At 43.5% G+C, this 24,837-nt stretch overlaps 1 protein-coding gene across 3 annotated transcripts in view; it reads left to right on the plus strand.

Moving 5' to 3' along the window:
• The window catches only part of FXYD6 (FXYD domain containing ion transport regulator 6), a 33,900-nt gene extending 10,008 nt beyond the window's left edge, over positions 1–23,892 (plus strand). Inside the window, exons 2-8 of one of the 3 annotated variants that reach the window (XM_016134881.2) lie at positions 18,030–18,092; positions 18,335–18,373; positions 18,491–18,565; positions 19,189–19,225; positions 19,988–20,037; positions 20,569–20,619; positions 22,641–23,892. In XM_016134881.2, the coding sequence (XP_015990367.1) occupies positions 18,035–18,092; positions 18,335–18,373; positions 18,491–18,565; positions 19,189–19,225; positions 19,988–20,037; positions 20,569–20,597 (288 nt within the window). In that variant the 5' untranslated portion in view covers positions 18,030–18,034 and the 3' untranslated portion in view covers positions 20,598–20,619; positions 22,641–23,892. The remainder of the gene's footprint in view (positions 1–18,029; positions 18,093–18,334; positions 18,374–18,490; positions 18,566–19,188; positions 19,226–19,987; positions 20,038–20,568; positions 20,620–22,640) is intronic. The other 2 variants (XM_036221043.1, XM_036221042.1) reach the window with 2 other exon arrangements.
• Positions 23,893–24,837: the final 945 nt, after the last annotated feature.

The following is a 24,837-nucleotide window of genomic DNA, read 5'->3' on the forward strand; positions in this document are numbered from 1 at the left end:
GAAAAGGTATAAAATGACTATTGGAAGTATTTACCTTGTAAAAGAAGTGTTTAGTGAAATTTCAGAATCTCTCCTTGGGAGAACATTGTGGGTGCGGATGTTTTTTTGAGTAAAGAGTGGTCTTTATTTCAGTTCTACACCCTAATCTAATTCTGAACCATGCCAGGAAAAAAGGGGGATCTGCATCAAAGGCTGGCAGTTGCCAGATTAGTGGTTCTATTGCATCCCCTCTAAGCTGAACTCCAATGGCAGGATCATCTACAACTGGTCTGGGACACTGTCCAGCTCCCAGCATAAATGCACTGGTATTCTGCTGGGGAGAGAGCAGTGGGGTGCCCAGAAGCTGCTGTGAGCTGGGTGGGGGCTGAGGAGAGAGACAAGAGTGCCTGTTGATGCCGAGGCTCAGCTAGGGACTGATGGGGCAGAATTGTGAACAGCTGGGGTCTAGCAATGGCTGGCATGTAGGCCAGTCCTCCTCGCTTCCTGAAAGGGGCTCTAGTGTCCCAGCTTAGCCTAACATCAGTCATCGTGACAGAGCAGAGTTGGGCAAGAAACTTGGAAAGGGAAAAAACGACGTGACGCATGCTGAAGTTTAATAAAGCTATTTAACTTTATTTAGGTTAGTCTCACCCTAATTTCTCTTCTTTGGCCTGGGTAAGAACACTCCCACCCAACGAGGCCAACTTGATCTTGAGTCAGGTCAGCATTCTCATTTTCCTTAGTTCCCACACATTTCTACACTTGCCAGGGAGGCAGCAAGAAAGAATAGAAATAGCATAACATTTGGTAATCACAAAATTAAGAGCCGATGCCGGCCATGCCATTGTTAGCTGTGGGACCCTGGGCAAGTAACATGACTCTGAGCCTCACTTTTACTAATCTGTAAAATGGTAGTGATACCCAGCATCACCTGTACTTGCGATGTTCCTTTGGTCTAGCTTGTGAAGTTGTCTGATGAGTAAGATGTTTTTCAGACGTTTGGTAGACATCATCATCACCACCATCGTCATCCCCTTCAGCAGCCATGGGCAGGGAACAGGAGCGGGGTGGACTGTGGAACACAGAAAACTCAGTTGCTTCTCCTTTTTCTAATGACAGTCACTGGCACACTCGAGGGTCCAGGGCTGAAGGACAAGTCCCTGGCCTGATATATCTTGCCCTGACCTCTCCTAAACTCAAGGAGGCAGGAGGGCCTTCAGCAGTTTTGCAGAAGTCCAGTCGGCCCTGCTTATGTGTCTGGGCCCAGCATTTCCAGAGAGATACACCCAACGGGCCTTGCGGGAGGCTGTGGCTTCTAGAAGGACTTTGGGTTAAGAGGAAGACTGGGCATGCTAGCTAGAGAGGTGGGGTGCCTGGGACCTTCCAGGGCTAGGGCTCGGGCTCTTGGGCCCTGTCTAGCAGGCTGCCCTGACAGCAGAGACCTGTGTCTTCCACTGGGCAGCTGCCCTGACGCTAGGGAGGGGCAGGAGATATTGCTCCTAGGAACAGCAGCTGTCTGTTGACTGTCCTCCCTATACTCCACCCTGGTGCATTTCCCCTTCTTTGCTCTTGGGAGCATCGGTGTGATGAGGGCATGCAGGGGTATGGTGGAGGCAACTGAGGAAGCCAAGTGTGTAGGCCCAGCTAGGGTCTTGTGGGGAGGCGACCGTATAGAGGCTGTTTGATGTCTCTCCAAAGCACACTTTCTCTTCTCTCAGCAGTCTCCATCTCTCTTCGCATTGCCACCTGTGTTCCTCCTTTTCCACTTTTCTCGCTCAGTTTCTGCCGAGACCTGCCCCTGAGAGAGCCTCTGTTCTATTTTGCAGCCTTTCTTTTTCCTTTGCCTGCCTCTCACACTTCTCTTTGAGCACCTCCCTATTTAGTATCTCTTCCTCCGGGATTTCTTTTTCTCCTGTCTCCTGCTCTCCCTGTTTATCTTGCTTCAGTGTCTGGAGGCTGCCTTCAGTGTTGGCTGAGGGGCTGTGTCACCAGTCTCTGACTCAGCCGGACGTGCTCTCCTTCGCCATCTGTCTGTGGCCCTGGGTGATGCAGGCTGTTTTTCTTGAGTTAGGAGAAGGCAGGCAGTGGCTGGGAAGCCTTTTGAGTCGAGCTCTCTGGCTGCGTTGGCTGTGGGCCAAGCCCCCTCCCTGCCGAGTGTCAGGAGAACTCGAGGTTAGAGAACAAAGAAAGAAGGAAGGGAAGAGAGAAGAGGGTACTGGGGCCCTTTCCCCGGCTCCGTTCTGTTTCTCTTCTCCATTTCCCAAGAGAAGGTGGAAAATGAGGGAGGAATCTGAAGAAAAAGTTGGAGAATGATAACAGTAATAATATTAACAGTTGACACGTAAAGAGCAATTGCCCTTTGCCAGGCACAGTGCTCAGCTCTGACACGGTATCTGTTTTCGCTGCAAACGATGGAAACTGAACTCCATCTAGTCTAGGCAAGGCAGGGATTCTCAGTTCACAGAGCCAAACTTCGGGATGGACAGGGCAGTGCTGGTTTAGGAACAGGTAGGCCTGGAGCACTCCCAGTCAGGACCCTGTCCCTGTCGCTTCCCCCAGCTCTTCGCTCCCGCCAGCTCTTCACCTGACTGCTGCTGGCTGACTTCTGCCCACATTTCGCAGCCGGGCTACTTTTACCTTTCCTCCCTTGGTTCCAACTTGATGGCCTCTGGCAAGACACTGGATCTCATACCTGTTCCTTTTTAGCTACAAGGGAGGGGCTGCAATTGGCACCACTAGTAGACCTACATGGTTGGAGTTGGGGGTGGAGCTAGCTCCCCTCCAAAAGGAGATGCCCTTCTCAGAAGGGATGAGTATGGGCAAACAATAATTGCCCATGCACAAAGGCTGTTTCATCTAATCCTCACAACTCCTAAGGTGCATGTTATTATTTCCATCTTACCATTTCAGAAGGAAGGCCTCCAAGAGATAGAGTAACTCGGCTCAGGTCCACAAAGTCAGTGATGGGCACAGAGGCGAGATAGTGGAGTCGTTCAGAGGAAAGACACTGGAACTAGATTGCTTGGGTACTAATTCTGGCTCTTTAACTGTAGGCAAGTTACTTAACCTATCTGGCTTCGGTTTCTCCATCTGCATAATGGAAATGATCGTAATCATAGCCACTTCTGGAACTGCTATAAGGATTAAATGTATTCGGTATGACATAAATGCCTAATAAATGTCAGGTGCTGTTATCACAGTGCTTTACAGTTTACAAAAAACCTTCCCTTGTGTTATCTTACTTAACCTTTATAATAGCCTTGGGAAGTGGACAGGGGAATGGACTGGCTGATCCTCCACCATCCCCTCCCCATGTTCTCTCCCCGACCTAATCAGCTGCACAATTCGTCATCAGTTAAACAAACAAACAAAAAAGTAACTTCCTGAATAAACAGCTCTCTAGCCAATAAGGGAGTATAAATTCTCGGGGGTGAGCTGGCAGGCACTGTGCATGCTGCTGTCTGTTCCTCTCACGAGTATGTATGAAGCTAGAGATGATGGGGAGCTTGGTCGATAAAGGTTCAGACAGAGGCTTTATCATGGTCCTCTTTGGAGAGCTCCCCTGACTACGCCAGGAGGTCGAGCATTGCAGCCTCAGCCCACTGGACTGGGACAGGAGCAAGACACAGGGCGGCAGCTGCGTAGGAGGTGAGCCTCTTGGAGAGGCCCAAGGGCTGGAGTTCAGAGCTCACAGTAGGAAGATTACCCTTCTTCCACCAGCAGACAGAGCTGGGTTGAAGTCTGGAATCTAGCTATTGCCAGGGGAAATCTCTCTCTGCCTCAGTTTCTTTCCCTGTAAAATGGTTTGATGGTAATGCTGCATAGGCTTTTTAAAAAAAGTATTAAATGAGAATAAATATTTAAAATACTAAGAATAGTGCCTGAACTGTGCTGTTTGTCATGATGATGGTTACTACCTCTTTTATCCAATCCAGATTCCCACATTGGGCCCCATATTTGGGCTTTCCAGCTCAGAATTTTCAGTTCCTCTCATTCCTTTCTGTGATGTCCATAGAAGAACTACTATGCTTCAGACAGACCTATGTCCCCCATCCTGCCCCCAAACTCCCATCTCCAGCAACTTGCTCATTCCTACTGCCAAGCTCACTGCTCTGTACCACCTAGAGGACTCGCCTGTCTTTCAAGTACCTTCTCTTTCACTCTCTGGTCAGGGCTGCTGCCCCAGGAATTGTGCAGTGTGAGTGAGGCTGGGCTTTGTGTAGCCGCAAGGAGCTCCAGCCCTGACCATTGCTCTTCAGGAGCTTGATGTTCTCTAGCCATTGGCCCTAGAGTGCCCTGCCTCATGTGGGTGGATCTGGGGTTGGGGGCACACTGGCCTGGAGGAATAGCATTACACAGAGGCTTTTACAGTCAAGGAGGCCGCAGCCATATTTTGAAGCTCTTTGAGGAAAGAGAGTTCTGAGCAGCCTCCCAGAAGAAGCCAAAGATGAAGAAGAATCCATCCTCCATTTTACAAAAACAGGTGATGAAACTTGATCATGGCTCTGAGTCACTGTTGCTGGGGAACTTTAAGGTCAGAGTGTTTAGGGCACAAAATTGGGGGTTCGAGGCCACAGTGTGGTCCTTACCTTTGTTTCCAGACCACCGGTCACAGGACACAAGGTGAGGGTAGAACAGGTCCCATCCCTGAAAGCAGCCCTGATAGAGAGAAGTGCTGGGCTCAGCCAGGAAGGATCCTGGAAAGCCACCTCTGGAGCTCTTCTAGACACAGAGCTGTCAAGTGGATGATGACCGTCCTTTCCTTCTTTGCTTTCTTTTTACTCTGGAACATAAAACCCCAGGGGAACTTTGGGCCAAAACATCTAAAATGGGAAACAGATAACAAGAGGTTTAGAGAAGAAAGGCGAGACTGTGTGTGAGTGTCAGCGATGCCTGGATGCCCTAGGGTGGATGGGGAAGGAAGACATTGGGGAGGGGGGATGGGCGCCAACCAAGATCATGAACATTTCAGCAATTCCAGCTCTCAGGCATTATGATGCCTGAATTCTAATGAAAGTAAAACACCTTCCAAAGTCATGGGGTTTGACATTATCTGCTGATATATGCTGACCACTTCCCCACACCCCATTCATTAGTGAGAACTGACGGTATCATTCATTGCACACAGGTCCTTCAACGAATCTGAGGTTAAGGGGCTAAGGGGCCTTAGAAGGCACAGGAGGCCAGTCTCTGTCTCTAAACATATCTTGCTTAACATAAATAGGTCAGACTACCCTTTTCCTCCCAAACAGTAAGACTTACTGTATTATTCACTGTTTAGAAGGTAGTCTTAGGAATATAAAGAATCCACCTCTCTTCCAGTAAATCAGACCAATTTGTCCATGATAATTTTGAGTCCCAGGCCTTCTCTGTTTCTAGTCCTTAGAATGGCCTTAGACTGTTTGGATCTATGCTAGAGTAATAGTCACCTGCACCACACTCAGCTACACAGTGCAGCCGGGATAATTGGAGAGGACTTTCTGATCATCCCATTGCCCTCTATTGAGAGAGTGAGGAGATGGGTTCCATGTCTTCTGAAGGTCCTTTATACACATAATTCCATTACTCACCTCAGAAGCCAACACTGTACCCTGACATCTCCAAGCAGAGGTGGTCTTCTAATGGAGAGCTGAGGTGCCTGTCAAGTGCTTCCCTCCTACCCAGTCTCATTGCCCTGGTCATATTCATTCCTATAGGTGCCTCGTCTTCTTCCCTGGCTCTGGCTGGGCTGCCTTAGTACTCTCAGGCATGGCTCAGCCTTTCCTGCTGCCCCTCATGGTCGCTCCTCCCCTCCAATCCTTTCATACTCACCACCCCATCCAGCACACTGGTGCAGCAGACAGGAGGTGGAGGCGTGGGTTCTGAGCCCCGCTCTGGGCCTGACTAGCTGGAAGAACTGGCTACATCATTTCTCTTTTTGGAGCCTTGGTCTCCTTAAGTAAAAAGTAAGAGCTTTCATCCCAATTATTCTAACTCACTCGGGCACTCTGAAATTCTAACTCCATCTGGAAAAGCTTACATCTTATTTTATATCCTATTTATACACAATGGAATCTTCTCACTGGCTTCTTTTTTCTTTTTCTTTTTTTTTCTTTTTTTTTTTTTTGGTAAAGATTTGGATACATAGGCTAAGTCAGGTCCTCTGTCATAGGGTAACCAGTTAGCATAAACAGTGAGACCTAGACATTCTGTGACCCCATAAAAAGGTCCCTTCTGACATGTCCTATCTGGAGTAGGGAACCTCATCTTTCTTTGGGGATCCTGCCAGGACCCAGGCCTTGGTGAGCCCTCCGGATGTGTATTTGATGGGCTTAGCCCTAAGGAAAGCAAGCAGGTTGATGCAATGAAAAACATGCGGGGCTTTGGGGGCTGTTGGAGGGAGGGAGGAGAGTGAGTTCCACTGTAATTTGGAGCCTTTGCATTTTAAAGAGAGGTTGTTTCTGAGTTATTTTCATAATAGAACTGGGTATTCTGATCTACCTCAGTGCTGCATGGAATCAAAAATAATATAGTATGTTGCTATATCATCAACTAGTGGCTTCTCTTTCCAAGCAGCTTTTACCCGGCAATTATGTGAAATTATGTGACTCAGTATGGAAAGATAATTGCCAGAGAAACTCTTCTGATTGCTTTCTCCCGCACATGCGGAAAGCAACTGTGCATGAGGCAGGACGATCAGGGAGGAAAATTAACATGGAAGTGCTGCCGCCACCAAAATGTCAGCAGTTTACCAATGTAGAAATAAAGGAGAACATAGAGAGGAGAAGGCAAGTGAGTGGAAATTGAATTCTTTTTCAAAGATGCTATACAGGAAGCAAAAATATTGCCGGTTCCACTCTCCAGATGAGGATGATGGTCTAAATGATCTAGAGTTAAAGAGTTAGAGAGCGGCAGAGTTAGGAGGCCCTGGAGGCCCCCATCTGACAGTGCCAACTTCTCCAGAGCCCTGTCCCAGGGAGCCAGGCCCTCAGGCGTCCCAGTCAGGGGGTTCTGGGCCTCAGAATGAGGACCTATCCATAACATGCACATTGTGACAAATGTAATGTTCCCGAATCCCCTCTCCCTGCCCCACTCGAATCTACTTTGTTTTTCCCTCTCCCCAAGATCCCGTCCTCTTCTCTTCCTTCTATTTCTCAGACTTGGTGGCTTGGTGGCATGGAATGAGATTTATTACTTCTATCACCTTTTAATCCCTCTCTCTGTCTCCCAGTCAAGCCCCAGGCAGCCCAGCTTCCTTTCTGGGAAAAGAATATGTGATAAATGGAAGAGTTGGGTGGGAGGGAGGGTAAGGCCAGACAGTTTCTTGGAGGGAGTAGAGGCCCAGACAGAGTTTCTTGGTACAGCAGTGAGAGAAAGGCATTTTGTGTCTTTTCAGAGGTTCTGTATGTGTACTTGGCCACTTGACTCAGGGGCAATGCCAACGGTACCAACGAGATTTTAAGAAATGGGCTTTGGGGCCAAGAAGCACCCTGAAGAGGTCTGTGCTGTGTGGCTGATGTAGCCCAGGCCTGGCAGTAGCTTGAGGGAGTTAGGGAGTTGGTCACTTTCCAAATCTATAACAGTATTTCTTTCAGTACACTGTAACATGATCAGAAATGTTTTCTTCAGAATACAAAGACAGGTCTTTACTCTTTAGCATGGCATTCAAGATCCTCCATAATCTGACGCCAACTGTCTTATCAGAATTCTTACCACCCACCTTACATGCTTTACTCAACTGGATTATTCACTGTTTAGAAGGTATATCTTACTCTAGAAATGGCAAATACTTTTTATATTACTGTCACAGCCCCTCTTGTGTTATGCAGACATTACTAATGGACGAAGGCCTTTTCTCCTGCTGGACTTCATTCACAATTCTTCTGAGGAAACCACTTTAGACAGCCACTCTTGAATGAAGTGCCCTGAGGTTCAACTTGAACTGAACTTGACCTTGAACTGAACACTTTTGTTATCCTGCTTCCCATTTTCCTTTCTCACTGTCTTTGCTCATGCTGTTTTCTCTGCCAGAATGCCCTTCCTTTTCTCTCTTCTTGCCCAGTCCCTCAAAATCTCATCCTATTTTCAAGGTGTAGCTGAAATATCAGCTCCTCCCTGGAACCATCCCAGATTCCCTGTTATATTCCCTGCTCCTCTTTTCCTTGCCTTGATGGACTCTTCTCGCATATAGTCTCTCCCACTTGTGAAGCTCCCTTCACATTTGCTGATATATCAGACCCCTTTGCTTCCTAACCTTGCCTTTCTTTGGAAGCCTAGGCTGTATCTTGTTCATCTCTTCATCCTTTGTAGAAGCCAGAGTAGTGTGGCACTATTTTCACCTCAGATTCAATTTCTAGAAATTCAGCATGTGTTGAGGGATTGTCTTGGACTTGAGCATTTATAGAAGTAACTCTGGGGAAGCTGAGGGGAAGGTACAGTAGGGACTAGTGGCCAGGAACTCTTGATGTGTGTCTTTTCTATTCCCAGGAGGGTCCCTCCTTGCCTAATAACTCCTTTCCTGGCTAGAGCTGTCAAACGGCCACTGTGGGAAATCTTGCCCATTTGTCTTTCCCTCTTTCACCTCAGATCCAATATTCACACCAAAGCCTCTAGGATTCGAAGGCTTTTAATGTCCAGTTTCATCCTCCTTGAAGGTCTGGAGCCACATCTCCCCACTGGCTGAGCAAGGAACAGATGTAGCTTAAATATGTAATTTGTAGATTGTACTTGGTCTGAGAAATAGCAGTAAACCCAGCACTCTCTCCCCCATCCCCCAAATTAAAGGTTTTACAAATAGCAGGTGCTTAAAACTTATTTTATTTCATACTTTGAAAAATGTATTTAGGACACTGTAGTTGGATAATACATTGATGAAACTTTCTACTAAAAAAGAAGTGATCTCAGATAAACCAAATTTGTTATTGTAGATTGGCTCATAGAAGGAAGGGAAATCATCCAGTCACCAGTTATTGCTCCTTTCCCCCAAACAAAAACTACCTAAAAACTAAAAAAACTAAAACCCATGAGATAAAACTAGCACTGGATTATGTGAAGTGTAGCTGTAACTTAAGCCAGAGCTGTTCATAGAATGAATACTAGTTGACATCACTGCATTCCGGAGACTCATAAGCTTTGGTCCCAGCAAGTTTAGGAAGCCAAACTGGTGACTCATACATTAAGCCCAGGACCCCTGAGAGGAGCTAACGTGATCTGAGGTTGGTATCTGCCACCTTCAGTCTTCATGGAAAAAGCAAAACAAACTCTTTGGAGGAAAGCTTCCTATTTTAAGACTGTTAATTTCCCACAGAGTAAAATCTAGCAAATATTAGCTCACAATCAAAGGTTACCAAACAGAGGAAAAACTGAGTCACTTATGATCGAGAGGCACAGAAATAACAAATAGGTTTAGATGCCAAAGGATTTAAGATTTTGGGATTATCAGATACAGAATATAAAATAACTATGTAAGAGATGTTGAAAGAAAGAAAAAAATGACGACGGAAATGTGCAGGCAACAAAGACTTAACAAAAATGACCAGGCAATTTGAAAAAAGAACCAAATAGATCATTTAGAAATATATAATAATAGAAATAGAAAATAAAGTGGGTGGATTAAACACAATTGAAAAGAGAATTAGTACATGGAAAATAAATCTGAAATAATTACCCAGAATGTACCACAGAGAAACAAGGAAGTACAAAACATGAAAAAGCAGCAAAGTGATAGGGAAAATAGAATAAGACTATCATAAACATAGTCTCAGAGAAGAAAATAGAATGGGAGAGAGACAATATTTGAAGAGATAATGGTTGAGAGTTTTTCATGATTGTTGAAAAGGATGAATCCACGGGTAAAGGAAACAATAATACTTAAAAATAAATTCATATTTGGACTGTGGTCTAGTGAAACTCAAAACACCAGAAGAGAAAGAAAATAAAAGGAGGCTGAGAAAAAAGATAGAACATCTGTAAAGGAATGACAGTCAGCAGCAGATTTCTCAACAGCAATAATAGAAATCAGAAGGCGGTGGAATAACATCTTCAAAGTGCAAAGCCAAAATAATTATCAATCTAGAATTGCGTATATAGCAAAACTACCTTTCAGGGATAGGGTTGTATTAGTTTTCTATTGGTACATAACAAATTACCACAAACTTAGAAGCTTAAAACAATACATATTTATTATCTCATGCTTTTTGCAGGGCAGAAGTCCAGCACAGTTTACCTGGGTTCTTTGCTTCAGAGTCTCACCAAGCTATAATCTGTGTGTTGACTATAGAGTTGTGGCCTAATCAGAGGATCAACTGGGGAAAGATTTACTTCCAGACTCCCTCAGGTTGTTGGCAGAATTCATCTGTGTGTGGCAGAAGGACTAGGATCCCCATTTTCTTACTGGCTTTGGCCAGGGGCTGCTATGAACTAATGGAGGCTTCCCACAATTTTTTACCATGTGCTCCTCTCCATAGGTCCTCTTATAATGTAGCAGCTTACTTTTTCAAGCCAGCAAGGGAGAAAATCCTTTAGCTTCTGTCTGCCAAGATGTAAGTCTTATATAACATAATACCATCATGTGAATGACAGCTCATCACCTTGTTAGAAGCAGGTCCCAGCTCCTGCCCCCGTCAAGGGGAGGGGATTACAACATAAGGCTTGAATACTAGAAGGTTGGAATTATTGGGGATCACCTCATGGTGTGTCCATCACAAGGGTGAAATGAAAATATTTTCAGATAAATAAAAACTGAGTTTGTAACTAATAGATCTATTAAAGAAAATTCTAAAAGATGTTCTTCATGAATATAGAACATGACTTGAAGGATGACAGATTCAAAAAGGATTGTGGACAAATCAGTTTGTAGATACGTTGTGTTAATTATTTATCTGTTGCTGCATAACAAATTACCCCCAAACTCAATAACTTAAAACAACAAACATTTAATACTTCATATAGTTTCGGAGGGTCAGGAATCAGGGAGCAGTTTGACTACGTGGTCTTGCTCAGAGTCTTTAATGAGACTGCAGTCAAGCTGTCAGCCAGGGTGGCAATCATGAAAGCTTGGAGAATTTGCTTCCAAGCTCACTTACGTGTTTGTGGTTGTTCTTATTTCCTAGCAGGCTTTTAACAGAGGCTCTCAGTTCTTTGCCACACGGTTCTCTCCACAGAGATGCCTGAGTAGCCTTAAAGACATGGCAAGTAACTTTCCCCAGAGCAATCAATGAGAGAGAGAGAGAGAGAGAGAAAGAGAGAAAGAGAGAGAGAGAGAGAGAGAGAGAGAGAGAGAGAGAGAGAGAGAGAGAGAGAGAGAGAAATACAGGAAAGGAAAGCTATGGTGTCTTTTATAATCTAATAATGGAAATGGAAGTGATGTATCAGTTCTGACATATTTTATTGGTTACACAGACTAACCCTGGTACAATGGGGAACAGACTGCACAAGGTACCTGGTATGTAAATACCAGGAAATACTAAAGGCTATATTATAGGCTGGCTACTACACACATGGGTAAATCGAAACAGACATAGTTTCCATGAAATACAAACACTAATGTCTGTTTTATAGGATTAAAAAAAATTTGAAATTTTGTACAATAGTAGCATATATATCAGGAAGAGGGTGGGGGGATTTGTATTTTTGTATTTTTCAGGACGAGTGATATCCAATATCGATTATCTTTTAACTATAGATTTTTTTAGTCTTTGGTAACTTGAATACCGTTTTAGTCTGTTCAGGCTGCTGTAACAGAATGCCATAGAATGGGTGGCTTATAAACAACAGAAATTTATTTCTCATAGTTCTAGAGACTGGAAGTCCAAGGTCAGGGACAGATTCAAAAAGGAATAGGTGCCAGCAGATTCAGTGCCCCATGAGGGTCACTTTGCTGGTCCGGAGACTGCGGTTTTCTTGCTGAGCCCTCGCATGGCAGGAGGGGTGAGAGAGCTTTCTGAGGTCTCTTTTATAAGGCACTAAATCCATTCCTGAGGGATCTATCCTCCTGACACAATCGCTTCCCAGAGCCGCCTCTCCCCCACCAATACCATCACGTGAGGATTCGGTTTTAACGTATGACTTTTGGAGGACATAAACCTTTAGTCCAGAGAAAATATGGGGTAGCATTCCAAAGGCAACCACTAAAAGACTAGAAGCAGCTTGTGTAATTCCTCAACCAGTAGAGGGAGAAAGTGAATAAGAAAAAGAATAGTTAATAAAAAAAAAAGTTAAAAGAGAAAGATATTTTAAAAAAGTAAGAAAAAAACAGATGGTAGAAATCAGATGAAATATATTTTCATAATGAAGTTAAATGGAATAAACTTGAAGGTTAGTAGAAATTATCAGGTTAAATTTTTTAAAAATCCAGCCCTTTGCTATTTATGAGATGCATACATAAAATGCATAAGGACACAGAAATGTAGAAAATAAAATAAAATTTAAGATAGAGATGCTCACGATACAATCCTGGGAGACCCAACTCATAGTATTATATAACAGTTTTAAACTATTAGAATATCGTAAAAGACACAGAAATAAATTTATAATTCCTTCCTCATAGTGGTAGATTTTAAAGCACCTGTCTTAGTATTTGATAGGTCAAAAATATATATACAGAAATTTAACACTTAATTATAATTTAATGGCATATAGAACTTTCTTCCCAACAATGAGGGAATTCACAATCTTCTAATACTTGGAGTATGAATTTTAAAATGAGTAACCATGTACTAAATCATAAAGCCAGTCTCAGGAAATTTCAGGGTATCCGTATCCTACAGACCATGTTCTCTGACCAGAGTATACTTAAATTGGACGTCAATAACAAAAGTCAAAATCACTATACATTCGGACATTTTAAAAACATGCTTCTTAATGCATGGGTCAAATGAGAGATTATAATGCAAGTTTAAAGTGCTAAGAACTAAATAGTGATTTAAAAAAACACATTTCAAAGCTTACATGTTAGAGAGTTATAGTCTTAAATGCCTATATTAGCAAATAAGAAAGGCTATATATTAATGAGCTAGTTATCCAACATAAGAAGATAAATATAAGAAAGAACAAGAGAATTAACCCAAGAATGTATAAGGGGAGAATTAAGAAAAATTTATAACACACAATACAGAGAAGTAACAAAACCAAGAATTGGTTTTTTAAAAAGCTTAATGAAAAGTCAAACCTCTAGCGAGATTAGATTGATCAAGAAAAAAGGGAATTATCACAAATAGACAATATTAGCAATGTAAAAAACTAACATAACTACAGCCCCAACAGAAATTAAAATAACAAAATACTATAAACAACTTTATGTAAATAAATTTGAAAGCAGAAAAGGGCAAATTTCTGTAAAAATTGTAACTCACTTAATATAATTGAGATGAAATAGAGATCTTGAGACTGCCATAGCCATTAATTAATTGAATAGGCAATTTAAAATCCTCCCACAAAAAAAATACTAAGCCCAGATGATCTTAAAGTTAGTTCTACCAAATTCAAAGAGCAGTACCTCAGTCTTCTGCAAACTCTTTCAGGGGAATAGCAAGAAAAGAAATACTCGTTCCGTGAGATCAGTATTACCATGATACCAAAACCAGGCAAAATGAATACAATAAAATAAAACTTGCAGCCTAATCTTACTCTTGCACATAGATGCAAAAATCCCAAACAAAGTATCAGCAAACCAAATCCATTACTTTATTAAAAAGATAATATATTGGTTGTATCCCAGAAATGCAAGGGCGATTTAACATTAGACAATCCACATGTATAATTTACTTCATTGACAGATTAAAGGAGAAAAACCTTTATATCGATATAGATATAGACTATTCGTTCATAATTAATATAAAACAGAAACATCTTGGAAAACTGGGAGTAGAGGAGAACTAAAATATTAGTAGAATGCTATTTAAAATCAGTAATTTCCTTTTTTGTGGCTGAATAATATTCCATTGTATATGTGGAACATTTTCTTTATTTATTCTTATCACACACAGGAGATGATGGAGATGTTAACTAACCTTATTGTAGTAGTCATTTCACAATATATACATGTATTAAATCATGTTGTATGCCTTAAACTTACACAGTGTTTTATGTCATATCTCAATGAAGCTGAGAAAAAAAATACACACAGAAATCAGTAATAAAACCATGTGTGTGTGTGTGTGTGCGCGCGCGTGCGTGTGTGTGTCCATTATCACTGATTCTGTGCTACATTTCACTGGAAGTCCTAGCAATGACTAAGAATAAGATAAATAAAAATAAACTGTAAGGACTAGAAAAGAAGAAACAATATTGTATCATTTACAGATTTATGTCTGTAGAGGACATCCAAAGAAATCTAAAGGTAAATTGTTAGAAAGAATAAGAGAATTTAACAAGATTATTGGATTTAAGATCAATATATACAAATCAGTTGCTTTTCTCTATACCAGTAAAAATTAGAAAACACACAAGACATAATATTTAAAATAGCAATGAAAATTATGAGAGGTCTCGGAATAAATAATAGTAGATGTACAAGACTTCTAGGAAAGATTTATAAAATTTTATTAAAGGACATTGAAATGGATCTAAACAAGTGAAAAGATTTATGTATAGATAGGAGATTAAAGGTCAGAAAAAATGCCACTTCTCCCCAACTTGTTCTATAGATCGAGTCATTGAAATTCCAATGAAAATGCCAACAGCTTTAGATGAATTTGACAAGCTCATTCTAAAATTTATATACAAGAGCAAAAGACTAAGAATAATGAAGACATTTCTGAAGGAAGAGATGGAAGAGGAAGAGAAGAGGAAAAAGAGGAGAGAAGCTCATCTACGGCACGGGAAGATTTCTGTGAAACTGTAGTAACTGAGACACTGATTTTGATGCAGGTGTCGACAAATTGACCAGGGGATCCAAAGAGAAGCCCAGAAACAGACCCCGTCCCCCTAAACAGAAACAGATTTATGACACAAGTGGAATTGTGCATCATGAGGAAAGGGGGAGAAGGGTCCACAAATGATGCTACAATAACTGGTTATCAGAATGAAAAAAATTAAAAATTAGATCCCCACCTCATGCCTTACACAGACATCACTTCTGGATGGAATAAAGATTTAAATGTAAAAGACAAAGCTTTACAATTTTTAGAAGAAAATTCTTTCCGACTCAGGGTGACAAAGACTATCTTAAACAAGACACAAAAATCATTGCACTAAATTCTGTTCATTGAAAGACAATTTTAAAAGGTGAGAAGACGAGCAATTAATTGAGATGAGAAATTTGCAATACTTAATGACAAAGATTTGTTATTCAGAATAAGAAATGAATAATAATGTCATCCCATTTGAAAAACCAACAAAAGACATGAAAGACACATCACTGATGAAGAAACAGGAATGGCAAACAATCAAAAGCTTAACTCCATTACTAAAATCAAATGAAGATCATATTTTATACCTCTAGATTGGCAGAAGATAAGTAGTCTGACAATATCAAGTATTGATGAGTATGTAGAGTGATAGAAACAATCATATGCAGCCAGTGGGATGTTGAAATGGGGATGACCATTTGGAAAACAATTTGAAATTATTTTGTAAAGTTGAAAAATTATTTTGTAAAGTTGGCAATTTGCGTACTAGACAACCCAACAACTTTACTCCACAGCCTATATCTAGAACATATTTTTCCAAACTGCTGAGTGTGAACCATTAATGGACCTAGCCATATTTTTTTTTTAAAAAAGGAAACAAGTAGAATAGAAAATATCAGAGGGCATCATTTACTTTAAGGTTAAATATAGTTTTGTAGTATTGTTTCTGGTATGTATGAATATAATTTGTACTGGGTTCCAATGGAAAAAGTTTTTCTTATGAAAGTAGGGTCAAAAGAATTAAAAAATAGTACCTTTGGAACTCTTCCATATGTACTCTGGGCAACATGCACAAAAATGTTCACAGCTGCATTATTTAGAATAACACAAAATTGGGAAAAAATAAGATACCCACTAACGAGGAGAGACAATACATGATAATTTCCTAGCATAATGGAATATTGCACGACATTGAAAATGAATGAACTATGCTTACAGGTAATAATATCGATAAATCTTAAAAACACAATATTAAATTTAAAAAGCCAGTCCCAGAAGACTGTAAAAAACATGATGTAATTATAAAGCTCAAAAAAGTTTCACTAAATATCGTATTTAGATATATGTTTAAAAAGAAGAGCAGGATAGATACATATACAATGGAATCTTAGCCATAAAAAGAAAGGAAGTACTGACATATGCTACAACATGGAAGAACCTCGAAAACATAATGCAAAGTGAAAAAAATCAGATGCAAAAGGCCACATATCTTATGATTTTTTTTAAAAATGTAGAATGTCCAGAATAGGCAAATCCTTAGAGACAGAAAGTAAATTAGTGGTTGTCAGAGATTGTGGAAAAATTACAATGGGAGTGACTGATAATGGGTACAGGCTTTCTTTTGGGGATGATGAAAATGTTCTGGAATTGATGATGGCTGCGTGATTTTGTGAATATACTAAAAGCCATTGAATGGAATACTTTTAAATGGTGAATTTCATGGTATGTTAATTATTTCTTAATTTAAAACTTCTTTTGAAGATGAGCAAAGCAATGATTAAAAACATGTTCAGGGTTATGTTTACCCTGGGAGTAAAGCAGAGGGATGGGTTGGAGGAAGAGAGGTAAGTGCAGCAATATTTGTAAAATTCGAGTTCCTACGTTACTTGTTTATGGCTGTTTATCTTATTATTACGCATTATTACGTGTTTGTTATATATTTTCATACATATAAAATATAATGTGAGATTAAAAATACAATTATTAAATGAGGTAGCATTAAATTAGTGCCTTTAGATAATGCCTTTTGAATCACCTCCAAGTCTGAGGTCTGTGCCAAACACGATTCTGGATGCAGCTGTTCTGACCTCTGGTGGCTAAAAGGGGAAGGGTAGCTGGAGGCTGCTGGGTCTGCTGAAGTGACAGGGCGTGATCTGTCAGAGCCAGCATGGCCCCAGACACTAGACAGATGTCCAGGGGTCAGGCCACTGCCAGTCTCACCTCACAGAGAAAAGAGCAAACAACCTCGGGCTTTCCTGGTTTTCCTGGTTCAGGGTTCTTTCCGCTTTTCCCCTCTGGCTAATGAGGTGTTTGTAACTCCACTGAAATCTACCCCTGGGAGGCACCGATTGGTCCTGCCTTCTGCTTTCATCCAGATGGCCTCTCCTGGGGTGACTGACCTGAGCCCAGGGGCTTGATGAGTTCATGAGCAGAAGTCTCGGGCATCTGGGGAAGAAGGGAGGGCTCTGATGCTCAGAGAACCGGTCTTCACACTCCCTTTGTTCAATCAAACCACCTTTCTGGAGGATTATGAACTAACACCTATGGGAAGAGTTGGCTTGGGCACGTTAGAGGTGAGAGCGTGAGAGGTAACTTAGGGAGAGCTGTCAGCATTTCAAGGTTTGCCACATAGTCCAGAAAACAGCAGGTCTCCCACCCCACTTGGCTGGCTGGATGAGAGGGGCATTGGTGTACTTGGCCCACATAACCTGATAGGAAGAAGAAATTCCAGCAGTGGGTCTTGGCAGTGGGGAACCAGGCCAGGAAGTCCCAGACATCTTCATGAACTGGACATAGCCCCAGAAGGGTGGCCTGAAGGGAGGTCGCAGAAAAGATCATCTCCAAAGCAATTAGGGCTTTATGGCTTTGGTAGCAGAGAGGCAGGGGCAGAGGAGTTACTGAGCTGGTTTAAGATCGAGGGCTCTGTTGCTCACTGCTATGAGTGTCATTTAACCTCTTTAAGCTCAGGCCCTTCACCTGCAACAGGGGTTAGTCACAGTGCCTACTAATTGTATCAGTTCCATTGTAGTAACTGAATTAATGCAAGTAGAACACTCCATCAGAGTCCAATAAATGTCAGCTGCTTTTGCTTTGTTGCTTAAACTCTCGTTGTGTGGAGAGTGCTCAGAGTAAAGCAAGGAATTCGACTGGGTCCTGGTCAGGCTGAGGGCTGAAGTGGGGATTCTCCTATCCAGAAAATCATTTTCCTCCCTCTGTCCCCAGACGCCATGGAGATGGTGCTGATCTTTCTATGCAGCCTGCTGGCCCCAGCTATCCTGGCCAGTGGTGAGTATGCCATAGGACCCAGATCTGACAAGGTGGCAGCTGGGGCTCTGGGCTGTACCTGCCCTCAGTTCTCAGGCAAGCACTAGCGGGCAGGCTTGTCCTTCGTGCTTCTCCAGGCGCCTCTGCTAAATGGACTTTGCTTCTCAGGAAGCCCTTTGTGGGGAGGGAGACCTTTGAGACAACATTTGGGAACCAGGATATATAGCTGTCCTCCTCTTGATCAAGTTTATTTCTTTTTGCAGCACCTGAACAGGAGAAAGAAAAAGACCCTTTTCATTATGGTGAGCAGTGTCAGCAGCCCTGGGTGGGGAGGGGGAGGCACAGCTTGTCCAGGGAAGGGACAGGCATTCTCCCTGGCCCATCCCCTTCTCCCATCTCTCACCCTGTTCCTTTGGCAGACTACCAGACCCTGAGGATTGGGGGATTGGTGTTTGCTGTGGTCCTCTTCTCCGTTGGGATCCTCCTCATCCTGAGTAAGTTTCTTTTTTCCTTTGTTCACCCTATAAGAGCAGTGTCTGCACTGCTAAGCAGGAAGAGAATGATGCAAGAGCCTGGCTGTTCCCTTTTCTGGAGAGAGAAGGAATCTGTCAGTTTTCCCTGTTATTTCCAGGACCTAATATAGAGCTGGACACATAATAGGTGCTCAGTAAAACAGTGAAGAATGAACAAAAATAAGTGCTTGGTGAAATAAGCACAGATAAGAAGGGTCGGGTGGCCCTCCAGATGCTGTATCCAGCAGGACGTGGGTTGCGGAGTCACAGAAGATAAGAGACAGGGGCTTCCCCTAGCATGCTCCAAGAGATGCGCCCCTCTATTTGTTTTCCCTGATCTGAATGGAGCCCTCTGTGCTTGCATGATCAGGTAGACTGTGGTGGTATAGCCATTCAAGCTATTGTTGAACTTTGGTCTCAGAAGAACCCTCCTTCAACCTAGGATTGCTGCATATAGCTATACACTGCTCAGGTATAGATGGTGCTATTTACCTAGTCTCACAGCCTGCACTGACTCACAGGGCAGCCCTGCTGTGACCAAGCCAGGAGCATGACCTTGAGCTCAAGCCAGGAGGATGACCTTGGATTGTTTTTTTGCCTTTCAGGTCGCAGATGCAAGTGCAGTTTCAATCAGAAGCCCCGGTAAGGATGCCATGGTTGTGGACATCTGGGTGACACAAGGAAGGGACAGGGAGGAGCCTCCTGGTGTGTGATCCCAATGAGTGTTATTTTAGATTCTTGTCTCAGAAACAGGCTGTGTGCTTTGTGGTTATGGCAGAAGTTTTGAGGATTGCCAGGCAGACTTTGAGGGTTAGCTTTTTTTTCTCTTATGAATATGGATGGAAGGAGATGGGCAAAAGGTGCTGGAATCTTGTCCAGAGGTCCTTGAGACAGTTTGGGCTTGAGAGAAAGGAGGCAGAGGACCTTGGGGCCTCTCTTAACATCCATCTCATCTCTGCAGGACCTGTGACACTGTCCCTGCTTATTTCCGTTCATGAGGTTCTTTGAGCTGGGTAGAAACTTGGGCTCCCTTTTATTTGCCTTTCTACTCCAACATCAAGAGCACCTTATTAGTCCGCTGCAATAACCAAGGGTCGCTCTGGACCTCAGAAGTCCAAAGTCTGAGGCAGGATTCAATCCAAGTCCCCATGAGGCCCTAGATCACTCCTTTCCAGCAGTTCTTTTGGGGCTGTCATTGAAGGGTGTCTGTAAGTTCCCTGTGCCTGACCACCTCTTTTGTCGCCTCTTTTGTCCCCACTTCTCCTCTGTCCTGTGAGCCCCAAGGAGCATGCCGAAGCTTTCAGATGACTTAAGGCACTCCTGCACCCACAGGAGAGTGGTAACACTCTCTGGATTTGCCCTGGAGACCTCTGACTGAAGGGCTTGTGTCTGGTCCTCTTTCAGGGCTCCAGGGGACGAGGAAGCCCAAGTGGAGAACCTCATCACTGCAAATGGTAACTGTCATGGCCACCTGCCCAGGTAGAATGGAAGGAGTGGGGGAAGGTCTTTGTATGGCTCAGGGAGTGTCAGTTGCCAGGTTCTATGGCCTCCCTAAATATGGCCAGACATGTTCCCATAAGTACTAGGAGAGGAGTCTTTAGGGCCTCTGTTCCTCATTGTCCCCTCACATCCACCAAACAGGCTACTACTCCTGACGGCTGCTATTTACAGGGCATCTGCTTAGTGTCAGACATGGTACAAAGTGCATCACAGACCCCATCTCATTTAATGTTCATACAGCCTCATGAGGTAAGCATTCCTATCCAGGGACTCAGAAGTTCAGGGATGTATCAAGTTCCTGTGACCAGCAAGAAGCAGGGCAACAAGTTGCACACAGGTCTGTCTGACTCAAAATCTCACACAAGTTACCTCTTTGCTTTATGAGAGTGGTTCCCCTAGAGTCAGGCACAGGCACGGCTCTTGCAGGGGGTAGCCCTTTGGGGTAAAAGGTCCATTTGCTACAGTCTCTTCTGGTTTTCTTCCAGCAACGGAACCCCAGAAAGCAGAGAACTGAAGTACAGCCCTCAGGTGGGAAGGTAAGATGCTGTCTGCCTATGTCTTCTCTGTCACCTCTTTCACTGGAGAAGAATTGGGCTAGCTTTTGCAATGGCACAACTTTCAGTATGAGCTGTGCTCTGAAGAGTCTTGGGTCTGATAGGGGTGATAAAGCAGATGGGCTGAAATATCTGAGGTGCATGCACTGCATATGCACAGAGTAAACAGTCATGAAATACGGCTTTTACACAACCCAGTGGTCAAGTTAACAGGGTGTCATCCTAGCTGCCATGTTGACATGACTTGGGATAGAATTATAGTTACTGAAATACTTCTAATATCAAAGTAGCATACAGATAATGGCTTTTAGTGATGATTCACCAAGTTCCTTAGGACCACTTTTTAAAATTAACATTTAATTATGAAACGTTCCAACCCTACACAAAAGTAGGTGGGTAGTATATGACATCCCCTCTCCCCAGCATTCCCGTGTTGAGTTCTCAGTATGTAGGGGCACTGTTATTAGTGTCCATTGCCATTGTTCATTCTAGGTATAAGGGAAAGTAATAACTGTTTATAGTTTTCAAAATGCTGCCACATACACGACTTTACTGGAGCCTGCCAAAAGAAGTAGGACAGATGGGGTTTAGCACCATTTTGTAGATGAAGAAACTGAGGTCAGAGAGAATAAGCCATAGAGATAATAAGTGACTGGCTGGACCCAAATTCAGGTCTTTGTGGCTTAGTGCCATTTCCACCACACCCTTCTGCTACTGCCTGTCTTACTTTGTGACGTACCCTGGAACGTGCTCACTTTTGGTTTCTGTTTTATTTTCATACATAATAAGGCCTAATAGACAGGTATCTACTTTTTTTTTTCAATTACAGTTGGCACTCAATATTATTTTGTATTAGTATCAGGTGTAGAGCATCCTCGTGGTTAGACATTTATTTAATTTACAAAGTGATTCCCTCGATAAGTCTACTATCCACCTGGCAACATACATAATTATTACAATATTATTGACTGTATTCCCTATGCTATACTCTATATCTGTGACTACTTCGAAACTGCCAATTTGTACTTCTACTCCTTTCACCTTTTTCACCCAGCCCCGCAAGTCCCCTCCCATCTGTCAACCATTAGATTGTTCTCTGTATCTATAAGTTTGTTTCTGTTTTGTTTGTTCCTTTATTTTGTTCCTTAGATTCCACTTGTAAGTGAGATCATATAGTATTTGTCTTTCTCTGTCTGATTTACTTCACTTAAACATAATACCCTCTAGGTCCATCAAGACAGGTATATACCTTTATCTTAAATTATAAATTAAAAGAGTTTTCTGGATGTAAAATGTCTGAGATGCCAGCTTGTACTGTGATCATAATAACACAGTGTGCTTGTGTAGCATTTAAATTCTCTCCTAAATGTTTTTATATCCTCTTAACAGCCCCGTGGGTGGCGGGGGCCAGAACAGGGCTCATGACCTCCTTCATCTAGATGGGGCTTTGGAGGGTCAGTGGTTCCTAAGCTTGAGATGGCATGGAAATCAGTCTTGGAAGCAGGTGTCCCCGCTGTAGCTTGGGGTTCTGTTTATTTCTTGGCAGCCCGCAGGTCAGAATCTGGGCATGGTGTGGGAAGGCTCAAGGGAAGGAACCTGGGGCTAGCTAGTAGTTGTCTTCTCTTGTCTGTTTTTTTTTCTTTTTCTTTTTAACTGGGACTTCCTCAAAAACCCTGTTCTCAGGTCTTAGGACTATGAGCAACTATTGAAAATGTCCCGGGATAGCATTCCTGGGTTTAATAATTTTCTTTCAATATCTACCAGGTTCCAGCCCTCTCAAGGGAACCCTTCCTCTGAGGTCCACCCCCTCCTATGCCTTCATCTCCTTTCTCTGCATCTCAGGCTCGTCTTCCCTGATTCACTGGGAACAAGGCACTTAGAATGGACCCCACCATGCTAGTTTTGTGGGGAAGAGGGGCTGCTAAAGACAGGGAGACAAGCAGATAACGATTTCTGAAAGGAGCCAAAAGTTTTATTTTAATTTCAATTCTCTCTCTCTCCAGCCTCCAGAACCTGAAGGCAGCTGCTTGAACCTTTAGATACAAATGTTGATGCTTAAGGAAACTGGCTACTTCAGCAACAGACCTTTCCCCAGGAGAAGCCAAGAACTTGTGTGTCCCCGGACCCTTCCCTGTCCCCTTGAACACCAGTCCTCAACTTAGTGATGCAGCTAATACCCACCTTCCCATCTACAACCTGTGGGCTCATCCACCTCCTGTGGCATGTCTGTGTGTGTGTGATGACTGTGGTCTTTGTGGCTGCTTGTCTGTGGATGGTGTTGTATCAGTGAACCTAGACTCACTTTCCTGGGCTGGAGCTGAGCCGTGTTACCTTCGGCTCCTCCCTGCTTCCCCGTAGCTTCCCATCCCCTCCGGCTCCCAGGAGTCTGCTTTTTCCCTGAGAGACCAGTCCTTTCTCTTGATATAGGGGTGGGGGCATGGGTGGGAGTCTCCAGTTGTCTTGGGACCTGAGAAGGTATACATCACCTTCATGGTCATTCTCTATGGCCTCTCTTCACTCCTATTGCAAGAAACTTGCTTCCATATTCCACCCCTGACCCGTCTGTTCTGAGGGTCTCTTAGCAATTGGAGGTTCACAGCGAGGAGCTGGTGAGCCCAGCTATGCCTTCAGGCAGGCGACACCCCTTCCTGGTCATTTTCCTCCTGGAACTTCTACCTTGGAGCCCCCATCTACTGCCCCATTGCAGAGTGGCCAGAGTCCAGGTCCAGGGCTTGTATTCTGCCCACGGGAAATGTGCCCCATGCATATCTTCTTAGCAATAACCCCATGGGCTCTGGATCCCTACCCCTTCTCTCCTACCTTCACAGCTTCCAAGACTGGTCTGCTGGTCTACTCCTGTCCCTGAACCGGGTCTCTGGGAGGCAGTCCATTCTTTTGGGGCCAGCACTCTGAGGACAGGCATCAGGGAAAGCAGGGGTCCTTTGCTTCTCTATCCATGGCCCATTGGTCAGGCAGCCAGTGAAGGCTCCTGAACCCTCGGCTCTGCATGTCACTGGTCGGAGTGGTGAGTGGATTGGCTATGCTACAGGTTAGAGACCAGGCAGGACTCCCTGCAGCCTTGCTGCAGAGGGAACAGCAAGAGGTCAAAGGTCATAGAGTGGAAGTCAAACCAGACCCCATTCCTCCCGTCTGTCATGTTCTGTGGAAACTAACCAAATGTGTGACAGGACTGCTATCTGTGCTGTGATCTACCCTCTCAACAACAAAAAATAAAATACCATTTGTTTCCTAGTGGCTCAGAGGTGCTTTCCTTTCTGTGAAAGAAACTCTCATAATTGAAGGGCCAAAAGGACTCTGTCCTCGGTCAGAGGGAGGAGGTGAGGGCCGAAGAGGCAGCCAAGTGGTGCTTGTTTATTCCAGCTGCTTTAATGCTCAGTCCTGTCCCCTGTTGCTTCTCTTCCCTTCCCTTCCTCTCCCCACTTTCACCTGGACCCCTCTTCTTACCCTTTCCTCCTCCAGCTCCCCTCACACCTCCTCCCCTGGTCAATGGGGCCAGGCTCCGCCCCATAGCAGGACCTGTACCTTATGCCTGTCCCAGAAAGAAGGGAGTCACAGTGGCCTGAGGGCTCGCTGGCCTGGAATGAAAGGTTCTAACCTCTTCCTTTGGTCAATTCTGGGGTCACTATCTAAGGACTTGAGAAAGAGGGGTATAGGTAGGTCACTTGGGTTATGATTCAAGCCCTTAGCCTTTTATCTTTCTCCCAACACAAATACCCCTCTGTGAAGCCTTCCTGGACGTCAGGTAGAATGAGTCCCTTCTTTTCCGTGCTCTGGTCCCACTGGCTCCTGCCTTTATCTTCACACTTAATATTGCATATCCAAACTGTAGAGGCCAGGCAGATAATGTCCATTTGTGAATCAGCTGTCATGACACAGTAGATTGGGCATAGGGCCCCAGGGCCACCTAGACTGTCTTTCCAAAGACATTCTGATTCAGCTTTATAGAAAGTACTGTTTGCCAAATAAACACAGCTTCAGGACATTGCCCTTGGAGGTCTTCGGTGCCCCCACCTCTACATGTTTTCTGTGTTTTCATTGTGGGACACAATTCCTAGAGGACAAGGACTGTGTCTTGTTCTAATGTAAGAATGCCTGGACCATCTTAGGGTCCCGAAGAAATCTTCATTGAGCCTGTCTAGAGTCTGTGAGTTGTTTAGACTTGCAAGATTGCAAGCCACA

This window comes from Rousettus aegyptiacus, unplaced genomic scaffold, assembly GCF_014176215.1.
Source record: "Rousettus aegyptiacus isolate mRouAeg1 unplaced genomic scaffold, mRouAeg1.p scaffold_m13_p_5, whole genome shotgun sequence".
NCBI lineage: Eukaryota > Metazoa > Chordata > Mammalia > Chiroptera > Pteropodidae > Rousettus > Rousettus aegyptiacus.